The 12666-nt window shown below is 39.2% G+C and overlaps 1 protein-coding gene across 1 annotated transcript; it reads left to right on the top strand.

Moving 5' to 3' along the window:
- The first annotated feature begins 5083 nt into the window (after window positions 1-5083).
- LOC133738064 (photosynthetic NDH subunit of subcomplex B 1, chloroplastic) lies at window positions 5084-7607 on the top strand. Its single transcript, XM_062165505.1, has 6 exons — window positions 5084-5734; window positions 5875-6065; window positions 6197-6454; window positions 6738-6843; window positions 7041-7126; window positions 7262-7607. The coding sequence occupies exons 1-6, from the start codon at window positions 5150-5152 to the stop codon at window positions 7425-7427; spliced, it is 1392 nt and encodes a 463-aa protein (XP_062021489.1). The 5' UTR covers window positions 5084-5149; the 3' UTR covers window positions 7428-7607.
- The last annotated feature ends 5059 nt before the right edge of the window (window positions 7608-12666 follow it).

Genomic DNA, 12666 nt, shown 5'->3' with positions numbered 1-12666 from the left:
TTATTACAAATTAAAATTGTAAACATATTTATTTATTTATTTTTTTAGTGTTTGTTGTGTAATTTAATTTTGTGACAATTTTTGTTATTGATTGAATTTGATGGCAACGGCAAGCCGAGAGTTTCTATAGGGACGAATCTGGAGGACAACTATTTAAGTTTGATAATTGTTATAATTTGTGCAAAGATTGGGTGATGTTTCAAGATCCACCTTAAGAACAATTTGATCCAACACCGATGTAATGAAATACCTCAATTTTTTTGGAGGAGGATGAAGATCCCATTGAGGATTCTCATACTTCATCTCAAACGCCAATTCCTATGCCTATGGGAAGAAATGCCGCAAGAAAAAAGAGGCAAAAGGGCAATGAGGCGGATGTCAAAGCCATTGGAGAAGAAATGGTTGCCGAAATGCGAGAAATGGCAGCACAAATGAAAGATGTGGAAGAGAAAGGAAGAGAAGAGAGAAGAAAAGGGAGGATCGAATAGAGGTTGCTAGGTTAGAGGCTATTTTAATGATGCAAACCATCAATTTTACTCCAAGGAGTAAAGAGTATTTTGATGGGAAGAAAAGAGAAGTACTCGACCAACTTTAAGGACGTAAGTTGTTTTCAAATTCCAGCGAGACATCCAATGTCTATTGTCCACAAATGCCATCCGATGAAGGTGAAGCTTAGTTTATTTAATCAATTTAAATTTGTGCTTAGATTAAGTGTTTGGGCTAATAAACTTTTATAGTTATAGGTTAGTATGGGTAGTTGTCGTTGATACGTCTCGAATCTCAGGTTATCAGTTTACTAGTCATTTAGACGGTAAACGACATTTATTTTTACTTTTGACTCCATTTCGATCTTTTTTTTTGGGGGGGGGGAGCCTAAAAGTTGACTTTTTCTATCGTTCGTCATTTGAGAAATTTTTTCACGAAAGTTGTAAAGGACGTTAAACCAAGTCCGTGGACATGTGGTACGCGTAAATCGAAGTTCGTATGAAGAAGTTATGGATGAAAAAGCAAAAGTTACTGTTCTTGGTAACGTTCTATATAAAGAGAAAGTTACTGTGGTAGGTTTCCATTTTCAAAAACCCTACCCCCCTCCCCCCGGTTCATTTTCTCTCTCCTCTCTCTCTCTCTCTCCCCCCGACCCCATCGACTTTCGCCGGCGATTTCTTCTCTATCCGGCGACGTATTCGAGAGCTAATGGTACCTTTGGAAAGCTCTTACCATCCTCTTCAATCCTAGAGCGGTTTGGTGGCTCGATTTGGACGGTGGAAGACGCAGCAAGGAAGAGAAAAAGTGTCATTGCCGTCGTTCTCGAGTTTTTGTCGGAACTAGAGTTTTCGGCCACCTGTGACGACAATACCTGGTGCGTTTTGGAGCTCTTGCAACACACATCAAGCCTCTTGATCCAATTTGAAGTGTGGAGCACGAATCGAATCGTTGAAATTCTAGGGTTTCAATTTTTTCCCTTTTGCTTTCGAGGTAAATTTCAGTCTTTTGACTTCAAATTGGACTTTGTTGTAGTTGTGAAAGTTTTTGGACTCGATGAGTGGAACATTTTGCATAAGTGTTGATACTCGGTATGGAGGTTGGCCGACACTGTTTGAGGCGCGTGGGGGGTGTGTAGGGTTAGTTCCGGTTTTCTATTTTGAATGATTGAGTTGTATTTGAAATTTTGGACTTGTAGATATTATTTTGGTGAAAATTGGAGTTGTTTTGTTATCAATCGAAATTTCCGAATTTTCAGATTTTGATTCGAGGAGATCCGACTGTTGGATCGACCCCGTGTTTCTATAGGTTGTTATAATTACCGAGTGAACATAATCTATGAAGTTTGAGCCGTTCTGACATGATTTCGAGCTACTGATGAATTATTGGTTTTAGGGTTTCGATTTTGTTATCGTTAATTTAATTCCGATTATTGAGAAACAATTATTTATAATATCATTTTGTCCGGACGATGTGTAGACCGAGTTTCAAGAAGAAATGGTTGGACGGCGTAGTAGCTGCAAATTTGTGAGCGGACATTTGCTTTTAAATTAATTGTGCATGCAGTAGTTTTATTATTTTTCAATTAATATTATGAGTTTATTATATTCGAGATCTTATGATTTATGTGATTTATCGAGATTTCTTGATTTATGTTTTCGATGAGTTATGTATAATTTATCGGTAATGAGTATATTTTGAGTTATGAAGGATTTACAGAGTTTTGCCGATATTTGTTTTGGTTGATTTCTATCGAGATTTTGAGTACCGAGTCATTGAGAAGAAAATGGAGATTTAAATAATATGAGTATGATATTGAAGTATTTGAGCAAGATCGATTTCTTGAGAGTTCACGAATTATGCTTTCAACAATTTATTATTGAATTGCGTACAGAGTTAAAATTGAGTTTCTTTTCCGAAAGCATTTATTAATGAGGGATTTATGAGTTGGATTTCAGAGTATTGAATTGAGGAGGTAAATATGTCCCTGCTTGCACGCATTACCTGGTCGGCAGTTCCCTCCAGGTAATAGTCTGGTTGGCAGTATCCTCTAGAATATTCCAGTTGGCAGTACTCTCCAATGCATCATCTGGTCGGCAGTCCCCTCTAGGTGGCATGAGATGATTAGTCGGCAGTTCCTTCTAATCATCACCTATTTTCCTATACGAGTATTTATTGACATTTCAAGAGTTTTGAAATGAGATTTTTAAGGGATTTTGAGATATGAGTATTTTAACGGATTTATGAGACTACGAGATTTATGAGATTTTTGAATGATTTTGAGGTATTTATCATTTGAAATTTTAAAGAGATTTTGAGATGATTTTCGAGATGTTTTACATTACGTGATTGAGATTTCAGCAAAAAGAAGGATTAAGAGTATTTTCAAGACTTTACTGCATGCTTGGTTTTTAAGAGAATGAATTGGGGAAACTTTAAGTTTTATTTATTTATTTTGAAATTACTTATTTTTCATCCACGCATTCTAACGTTTTAAATGCTTCCCCCTGGGTCCTTCAGTTTCAAATGTCCAGTTTGAAGGCTCGATTAGTTGAGGTTGGGCGTACATGGAGTTGAGGCATAGCTGTCACTGCTTCCGCATTGTGTCTACCCTTTACCCTTCTAATTTTTTTCCTTCTTGCATACCTTGTATATTTGATTGCTCTGATAACCTATTGGCTAAATGTTCTTAAGTTGAGACTTGTGTTGTGGTGGAGTTTGTTGTGAATCGGAGAGTAGGGTGGCTCTAAGAGAATAAAGATGAATTGTTTAGAAGTGTAATTGTCATTCTATAGGTTTTCGGTAGTCCATGTTTAGGGGAAGTTCTGCTAAATTTTTAGTAGAATTTCTTCTAAGGTGGGCCCCGTAGGACCACTTCGGATTTCACCCTGAAATCAGGGGAGGGTTCTATCAGTTGTAGGCTATGAAGTTGTAATTTTCAAGTTATGAAATAAATTGGTAAGAAATTAGAATGATATTTATTCAATGTACACTGGGGTCATACATTAAAAAATACAGATGATAATTGAAACAATTTTTATTTATCATAATTAAACAAGCCACACAACAATAAAACAACTAGATAACAAGCTACAAAATATGGTGGGTTTTTTTGCTTTGCTGCTGAAGCTTCCCTGCCACCCTGTGGGACAATTCTTCCACCGCTAATGCATGCAGTCTAATGACCCGATCATCCGTGAAAACCTTCGTCTCTCAACTCGTTATACAAGCCTATCCAAATCATCTGAATTTGGTGCTCGGAGGTAACGTCCCAGTTAGATTGTGACAATGGTACGGCAAAATTCTCCCATGTTCTCAGTCGTAGTTGACCAGGCATCCTAAAGGTTTCATCCAAGGAATCTACTGAACATGCATTGACAAGCATACGGAGTGCGCATGTTATCTTTTGATGGGGCAAGAAGTTGGGTTGGCCAACGTTATCATATGACTGCCTAAAGTAGGGGTTGGCTGTCTGAATTTCGTCTAGCATATGAAGGAAAACTTCGCGTCTCATTTTGTAGTGATGTTTGAACTCAACCTCATTGAACACCAGATTATCCACGAAGTAGTCATTCAACAACTTTTGGTTAGCTAGCCCACGTTATCGATTTTGTAAGCGCGACCTGCAACTGAGCCACCCCACTGTAGTTGTTGATGAAGTTGCTCATATGCCCACCAATTTCCTGCATCCACCATCATTTTATTTGCAATTCTGAGGCTTACATCAATTTCTTCTTCCTCCTCTTTTTTTCTTGCATCTCCTCCTCTTCTTTGTTGGTCATCTCCTCCCACTTGGCACTCCAATCAGAATTCATTGCAGAATTTGATTAAAATTTCTATGAAGAAAGTGAATGAAAAGGAAGTAGTTGAGATGGTGCAGAATAGAACCCAAAGCATACATTTTTTCAATTTTAGAGCTGAAGATAAGATATGCCACATAGACATAAAATCTAGTCAAAAATCTCGACAAGGAATTATACCTTGACACATGGCACGTAAAATCCTATTTGAAAATTTTGAGAAGATAACATAGGGATAAGAGAACACAAAATCTAATCAATAATATGAATAATTGCTTAAAAAGTGACACATAACACTATAAAATCATATTCAAAAAATTAATATAAGAGTAAAAATAGTAGCATAGTTATAAAATACTATACATTTGAAATACATAATGAAAAACAATAAAATAACATGATATTTAAACTTATAGTCCTAAGGATTTGAGATTGTAGAGATTATATCCTTACTATTTACATGAATGGTGATTATTCACATCTGGAGATGGCCTAAGATGGGCCCTGCGGCAAGAGCTTGAATGAACTGCTATAAAGGCTACATATAGCCCGACCCTTGGCCCTTTAAGCCCCAATATTTTTTTCCCTTGGTTCGGCAGAGCATGTCTTTTGAGCTATTTCAAGCCCCTGGCATGGCATTGGAGATGATGGCCTCACAATTGATTGATGGCTTTGTAACTGTGTAACAAATCAGCCTTTGGTGAAATATGCCCAAAGCCTTGTTATCCAACTATACGACCCCACTTATCCAAGTACCTTCCACACAATCAAAGGCTACGTTTATACACACGTCCTGTAACGATGTAACCCCAATAACAAAAAAGACCACTCTAAAATTACAGAAAAGAATTAAGCTGCCATAATTCATGGCTACAACTTCTCTGCTTCCCAAATCCCTATCACCATTTCTCACAAACACACCATCATTCCCCTCAACTCGCTTCACCAAGCTCTCATTCTTGAACCCGTTAGATCACCCCCATTGCCACAAAAGACCAAACCTTCACACTACACATGCCAAGAAGAAGAACCCGTGGCTTGATCCCTTTGATGATGGAGCAGACCCCGACATGGAATATGGCTCTCTTTTTGTCGATGGGAAGCAAGATGAGGACGATAGACCGCCCGAAAACCCCGAAAACCCATACGGGTTTTTGAAGTTCCCAATGGGGTACAGTGTGGAAGTTGCTTCACTGGCATTGAAAGTGAGGGGGGATGTTAGGAGGTGTTGTTGTGTGGTTTCTGGTGGTGTATATGAAAATTTGCTGTTCTTTCCAGTTGTTCAACTTCTTAAGGATCGGTACCCGGGTGTTCAAGTTGATATAGTGGCGTCTGCTAGAGGGAAGCAAACTTATGAGTTGAATAAAAATGTGAGATGGGCTGATGTCTATGACCCTGACGAACATTTTCCTGAACCAGCTGACTATACCGACATGGTTGGACTTCTTAAGGTTGGTTGCTATATTTATCTGTTACTCAAAGTACTAGACTGATGAAATGCCTAGTACAGATTTCAGAATCCTAAAATAAGATGGTTAAATATTACGGTTTCAAATTAATTTTTACCATGTACATTGCCTTGTTCTTACAGGGTAGGTACTATGACATGGTTTTATCAACAAAGCTAGCTGGGATTGGCCATGCTACTTTCTTGTTCATGACAACAGCCCGAGACAGAGTCAGCTATATTTATCCAAACGTAAATGCTGCAGGAGCCGGATTGTTTCTATCTGAAACATTTACACCAAATACTACGAATCTCTCCGAAGGTGGATATAACATGTGAGTTGTAATACAATACAGATGCTTGAGATACTTCCTGTGAATAATGGACGCTTCTGTGATTTTGATACTTGCTGTAGACTTTGTATTTTAAATTTCAAGTTCACAGAGGTTTGCTTTCTCCTTTTCAGGTATCACCAGATGGTTGATTGGTTGGCCCGGCCATCCAAGACTGTGCCACAGCAACCTGTGCCCCCACTTAAAGTATCAATCTCAAAGAAGCTAAAGCAGGTTGTAGAGTCAAAATATAAGAATGCAGGAGTAAATAAGGGAAAATATATTGTGATTCATGGGTTAGAATCAGATTCGAAAGCCTCAATGCAGTCCAAGGGGGATACTGATAGCTTGCTATCCATCCAAGTGTGGGATGCAATAGCCAGTGGTTTAAGGTATGACATTTCGTTGGATTTCCTTTCATTATAGGTTTGGGAGCTTACACCAGTCCTCAGCATAACACAAAGCCTAGGCTCTCTTTGGATGAATTAAAATAATTCAATCAAGCACATGAATCCACTTATATATAACAGAAAATCAGCTTCTTAGATTGTTCTGCTGTTTGGTATGATCATATATGTGTTGATCAACCTGAATTAGCATGCTTTAAAGTTGGCCAGGAGTTTTGTAACATGCAGCTGAGGTAGAATTGCCTTTCCTATTCTCCTATGCCAACAGGGAATTCAGGCCACTTTTTGTTATCCCACATGAGAAAGAAAGGGAAAATGTTGAAGAAGTAGTTGGAGATGATGCCAGCATTGTGTTCATAACAACCCCTGGACAGGTATGTATAGTTTCACACTTTCACTCCTTTCCAACCATACAACACAGTGAACACACACAAAAGAACTTTGGATCAACAATCATCTGCCTGCAATATATTAAATGGATGAACTATGTTATTGTATAGTTTCACTCCTTTATTAGTTCTTGTATAGTTTCACTCCTTTACAATCTCTGATCTATTTCTGTGTGATGTAGCTCGCTGCTCTTATCAATGACTCAGCCGGTGTTATAACTACAAACACTGCAGCTATCCAACTAGCAAATGCTCGCGATAAGCCCTGGTACATTACATGTCAAGTTACTAATTTGCTAATTTAATTGATCGAGTGCTTGTTTGAACATGTGTATATATGCTTTCCTTTTATTATTGAACTCCCATCATTGAAATTCATGTTTATGCTGGCATTGTCTTGCAGCATTGCATTATTTGGCTCCGAAGAGAAAGGAAAACTCTTTATCCCTAATGCAGAACAGAAAAACTGTGTCATTGTGTCTTCCAAGACTAGAAGATTAAAGGATATTGACATTGAAGCTGTAAAAACTGCAATTTCAATATTCAATATGTCCCTAGCTTTAGTCTAAGTGGGTTCAAACTCACTCTCATTTAGCGATTTTTGATTTTTTTTTTTTTTTTTTTTTTGAGAAATTTCATTTAGCGATTTAATTCTCTTTGTTCATGTTTTAATGTACAAATTCTTTTCCCTAATTTGTATATGACAAAATATAGTGTTGCTACACAGGTTATCAATGATCACATAGTTCACCATCATTGTGAGTTTGAACTTAGAAGAAGAAACAATGTACCCAAAAGAAAACCAAAGCACCATATTTCATTCTTTATGTTGTACACGACATTTCACTTTGTATCTGCTAAAACAAGAATGAAATTCTAAACCTTACTCCCCAAATAGGAACACATTTTTATTAAGTTTATGCTAGGTGAACTACCTTTTGGAGTACTATATGCATCCCACTTTATATGGCAGCTGATGTGGCACAACCACGTCATTTAATAAAATTTTATAATTGGTTGGACTTTTTGCTACAATCGAGAAATTCTTACATAGGACAAACGTACCAAGTGGCGGTAGGGCAGCCCAATCAAAACTTAGAAAATTTTAAGTGTGTTCACTTGCCAGCCCAATGAAATACCCAAAAGATTCATTTGCATGTTCACTGATTGGGCAGCTCTACTAGCCATGTGGTTTTTTTGCCCTACGTAAGAATCTCTCTCTACAATGTCATAAGAGATGACTTATGGGATTCTGACGCATATTGACTTTGGCAAAACAAATTAATTATGTCATCCTGGTCATGATATGATGATTTAAATACTAAATACTTCACACGGACATCTATTCTCGAGAGCAACAAGAAGCAAGAATCAAAAGATGATTCAAGAAGGAACCCAGACCGCCAACCCCAGTCTAATGCCGGCGCAGGCGCACACCTATTTTAGACGCCAAACATGGCACCTCCTATGCTTCTGACGACAATTGTGATGTGTTGGCCTAACCAAAATAGCCATTGATTTCTTCTAAGACCCATCACTTGTTCTGCAAAGTCTATTCCATAGGAAAATATATTAGCGACACCAAAGAACTCATTCCATTTTTACAGTGAATCTAAGGTGATATTTGTGGACCTATTTAACCAACATAACAACTTGCACGTCCATCATTCCTTCTTCAATGCAAACCAATTATTTCCAACAGTTGCAGCTTGCATGTCAAATTGTCAATATCTTCCCATCTTGCATCATATTTTTAAGCAAGCAAATCATCTTTAGTTATCAAATTTTGAATAATTAATAGTAAATTGATAAATATCAAGATTTGCATCAGAGATTGATCTTCATGTAGGCTTTATTTAGTCTCTAAATAATATATTCCAAACTTATCGATAATATATGCTTTGAGCCACAGAAATTGACCCGGATTTTTTCTTTGAGAAGAAAATAAAATTACAAGGAAAAGCCGCACAAGCAATCAAAACCTAATAAATCAAATTGAACAGCAGCTCTAGCCTCGATTGGAACCTGGTCAAACCAAATTGCTGTAGTATTAGGAAGTTTGTGACCCAATGATGCCAAAACATCAACAACAAAATTGGCTTCCCTGAAAACATACTCATAAGCGCTGACATGGAGACGTGAAAGCAAACTCCTGATATCTCTGATAATAGAAAGAAGCCTCCAAGGAATCTGATAGCAATCCCTCACACATTGGATAATCTCCTTTGATTATGATGTTAGATAAATTGGCCCTTAATAAGGCCGCTTGCAGGCCATCCTTGAGCGCCAAACATTCAGAACCAAGAACAGAAACAGGAGCCAAGCTTCTAGAACCGGCAAGATGGGGATTCCAGAGTAGTCCCGAAAAATGAAGCCAGCAGCCGCATTTCCATTAAGAACCGAAGCATCAAAGTTTAATTTAACGAATCCGCAAGAATTAACCCGGATTCTTTCGAGACACCCATTGTCAGGGAAAGTGTTAATTTGAGCTCAAACATCTCTCTCTCTCTCTCTCTCTCTCTCTCAAATGAATAATGCTATAATTCTCGAACAACCCATTTCCCATAGAAAAAATATAAAAAACTAATATTTTGTTAATGGGCCTTAATGGATTCCAATGAATAATGGGTTAGAAAAAAATTTAAAAAATAAATAAATTGTTCAAGTAAATCCAGAATATGTGTCTGACCCAAACTCTAGGTTACTTGACCTAGTTGTAATGGGGTTTTATCTCTATTCTCGGAGATATTTATAGATATCCGATTAATTGTACGATTATCTTTCCTTGTACAACTCTGATTCTATGTCTTGTAATCCTCTATATAAAGAGGCCCCTATTATCAATGAAAGTACGATTCAATTCTCTCCCAATTCAGTTTTCCTTAAACATGTTATCAGCACGAATCCCTAACCCTGAAACCCTAAAATCGTAGCTTTCAAACCCTAGCTACCACCGCCGCATATATTGAAGTCCTCAATCCCAGGAGCCCAGAACCGGCTGTGCCACCGCCAGAACTGGCCAAAAAAATACCGAACCGGCCCTACAAAATAAGCAAAAGATCCCTGCCTGGTTTGCGGTCTTCTAGACCCCCGTTCGTCGTCACAGTTGGCCACCATCACATCCCTGATCCCAGACTCTGGGAACCGGGAACAGAACCTCAAGAACTGGCCATAAACGCACCAGACCGGCCAGTCAAATTTGTTGCACCACCGTCTTGGACCGGCATGCCCAGTTGACTGTCCAAAACGGCTTCCAGTCCAGTCCAGCCCAGCCTAGAGCCTATGTCACTTTTGCCCAGTCCCTTCCGCGAGCCAGCCTGCTTGCACACGACCGGCGACGAGGTAGCAGCCCTGCCGGAGAACCAGTAGGAAGATAACACGAAGAAGAAAAGAAAAAAACGGTGGGTGCGTGACCCACGATAGAGACCCGACCCAGCCAAACAAACAAAAAAAAAAGGAGGAAAGAGAAGGCAGCAGGCCCATAGGAGGAGGCGCGGCCCGCATCAGAAAAAAAAAAAGAGAAGAAAAGAGGCGTGCGGCCCACTGACGCCACGCGGGCCAGAAGACGTCAAGGCCCGAAAAGAAAAAAAAAAGTCAGGGCCCTGCTTTCCTCAGCAGGCCTGGGCTGAAACCAGAGAGAAGAAAAAAAAAAAAGGAAAAAAAAAAAGAAAAAAAGGAGAGGGAACGGAAGGGCAACCCTCCGCCAAGTAATTCCGGCCAACCACCGCCAAGCTTCGGCCACCTCCGGCGACCATTTTCCGGTGACTTTTCCGGCCAAATTTTCCGGCGACCTATTTCAAGGTATTGTTTACTAAAAGTTCCCGTTTTTTGAGTTTTTATTCAATTTCTCTTGTTTTTCTCAGGGACTTGCAAACTCCCTTCTTCTACCCCTTTTTTTTTATCATAGGGGAGACCTAATTAAGCCGAACTGTGGGGGTTCGTGCTCACTCTAACCTTGGAGATTGTTGAGATCACCAAACTTAGAGTTTGTAGAGAATTTATGATCGACCACTTACGTCATTATTTCGATCTAATCCAATACCTCTTGGAATTGAATTTCTTAGAAGCGATTACGCTAAAAATTTTTATATGTTTTCGTGGTAGCTTTTTCCACTCCGAAACTAACCCTTTTTCTTGTTCTCTTTCAGGATGAGTAACCTGAACAAATTGGACTTTGCTCCATTGAGAACAACTGGCTCTGGATATCACAGATGGGTTCGTGATGTCCGCCAGCATCTCAAGGCCGATGGAATCCTGGATACGATTCTCGAGCCTAGCCAAGACGTGTTAATTGTTGAGCAAACTCAAGCTTTGGAAGCAAATAGAGCAGCCTTAGAGGCAAATAAGGCGAAAGCCATCATCCTAATGACTCGTCATATGAATGATTCACTCCAGTACGAGTGTATGAATGAAGAAGACCCCCAGAAGGCTATGGGTCTCACTCGAAGAAAGATTTGGCAACATCCGTGACTCCCTGCTTCCTAACCTAGAAGTGAGATGGCATAGCCTTCGCTTATGTGATTTCAAGTCAGTTATTGACTACAACTCGGAAGCACTTCGCATTAAATCCTTAATGGAATTCTGTGGTAAAGAGATCACAGATGCGATGTTGATTGAGAAGACACTTTCTACCTTCCCCGTCTTTGCATTGATGGTTGCTAAGAACTATCGAATCGATGTTACTGCAGGAAGGATCACAAGGTTACATGAGCTCATTGGAGCTATGAATGTTGCTAAAAAGCATGATAACATCCTTGTGAAGAACTACAATTTGAGACCCATGGGAACAGAGCATATTCCGGAGTCCAATTATAGTCGTGCTTCTGAAGGAGGGCGCCAAGAGCGAAACTCTAAGTCTAGGGACAATTATGGACGTTCTGGTCCATATTCTCTCTCTAATGAGGAAGGTAACCGCCAAAATAGGCGAACATGGAATCGAAGAGGTCAATGTGGAAAGAGAGATGGAGGCAACGCCTTTGGCCATGTTGGTGACGCCACCAACACTAAGAGCCATCCAAATGACGCTTTCAAAGCGCCTAAATCAATGGAGTCTGAGCACAAAGATGTATGTTCTCGATGTAGATTGTCCGGTCATTGGACACACATTTGTAGAGCTCGTGGAAATATTGTCACCGCCTACAAAGCATATTGTGAAGCAAGAGAAGCTCACTGTGTGGAACAAGAAGATCAAGAAGATGATCTAAAGTGAAGGGTTGAAGACTACAAATATGGCTGGAATCAATAGATCACCAATTCTGTTTAAGTCTTTATTTTTCCAAGAGATGTAATAGGCAATTGCCATATACTTTGTAGTAAATGCCATTGGTTTAGTTTTTCTTCACATAGGCTCATCCAAAATGAGTATGATGTCTAGGAAGGTTTTGAGATAAGTGGTACTTAAGCGAACTTTGCTCCACCGACATCTCTCTACTCACCTGGTCATATTTATTTTGGAGTTACCGAAAGAAGTCAAATGACTACCTTTGTTTTGCATCAGCTAGCATTTGGATTAGATTCTCCTAATGGTTAAGAGACAATGATGTACTCCGTTGGCTTATGAATAAAATTTTGAGTTCTTTTCATGACTCCATTTTAATTCTAAGCATATGACTGTGTGACTATGATGGCTGGGCCATCAGTATTAATTCAAGGACATGGAATAGCCTAAGTTCCACTTGCCAAATGGGACCTTGATTACTGTCACAGAAACTCTCTACGCTCCTAAGGCCAATCGCACCTATGAATAACCAACGGATTCCATACGAAAACGCATGTAGAGAACGGAAATGAGTTCCTTTGCAATACCTC

The sequence above is a fragment of the Rosa rugosa genome, chromosome 1 (assembly GCF_958449725.1).
Source record: "Rosa rugosa chromosome 1, drRosRugo1.1, whole genome shotgun sequence".
NCBI classification, from domain to species: Eukaryota; Viridiplantae; Streptophyta; class Magnoliopsida; order Rosales; family Rosaceae; genus Rosa; species Rosa rugosa.
The sequence above is the reverse complement of the archived record's forward strand: the minus strand, read 5'-3'. Positions and strand labels throughout refer to the sequence as shown.

Bases quoted from the DNA above. Each gene is read 5' to 3' on its own strand.
- LOC133738064 (XM_062165505.1), top strand. From the start codon at position 5,150: ATGGCTACAACTTCTCTGCTTCCCAAATCCCTATCACCATTTCTCACA. The intron at 6,066-6,196 runs GTGAGTTGTAAT...TCTCCTTTTCAG, and splicing joins TCCGAAGGTGGATATAACAT to GTATCACCAGATGGTTGATT. The intron at 6,844-7,040 runs GTATGTATAGTT...TGTGTGATGTAG, and splicing joins TCATAACAACCCCTGGACAG to CTCGCTGCTCTTATCAATGA.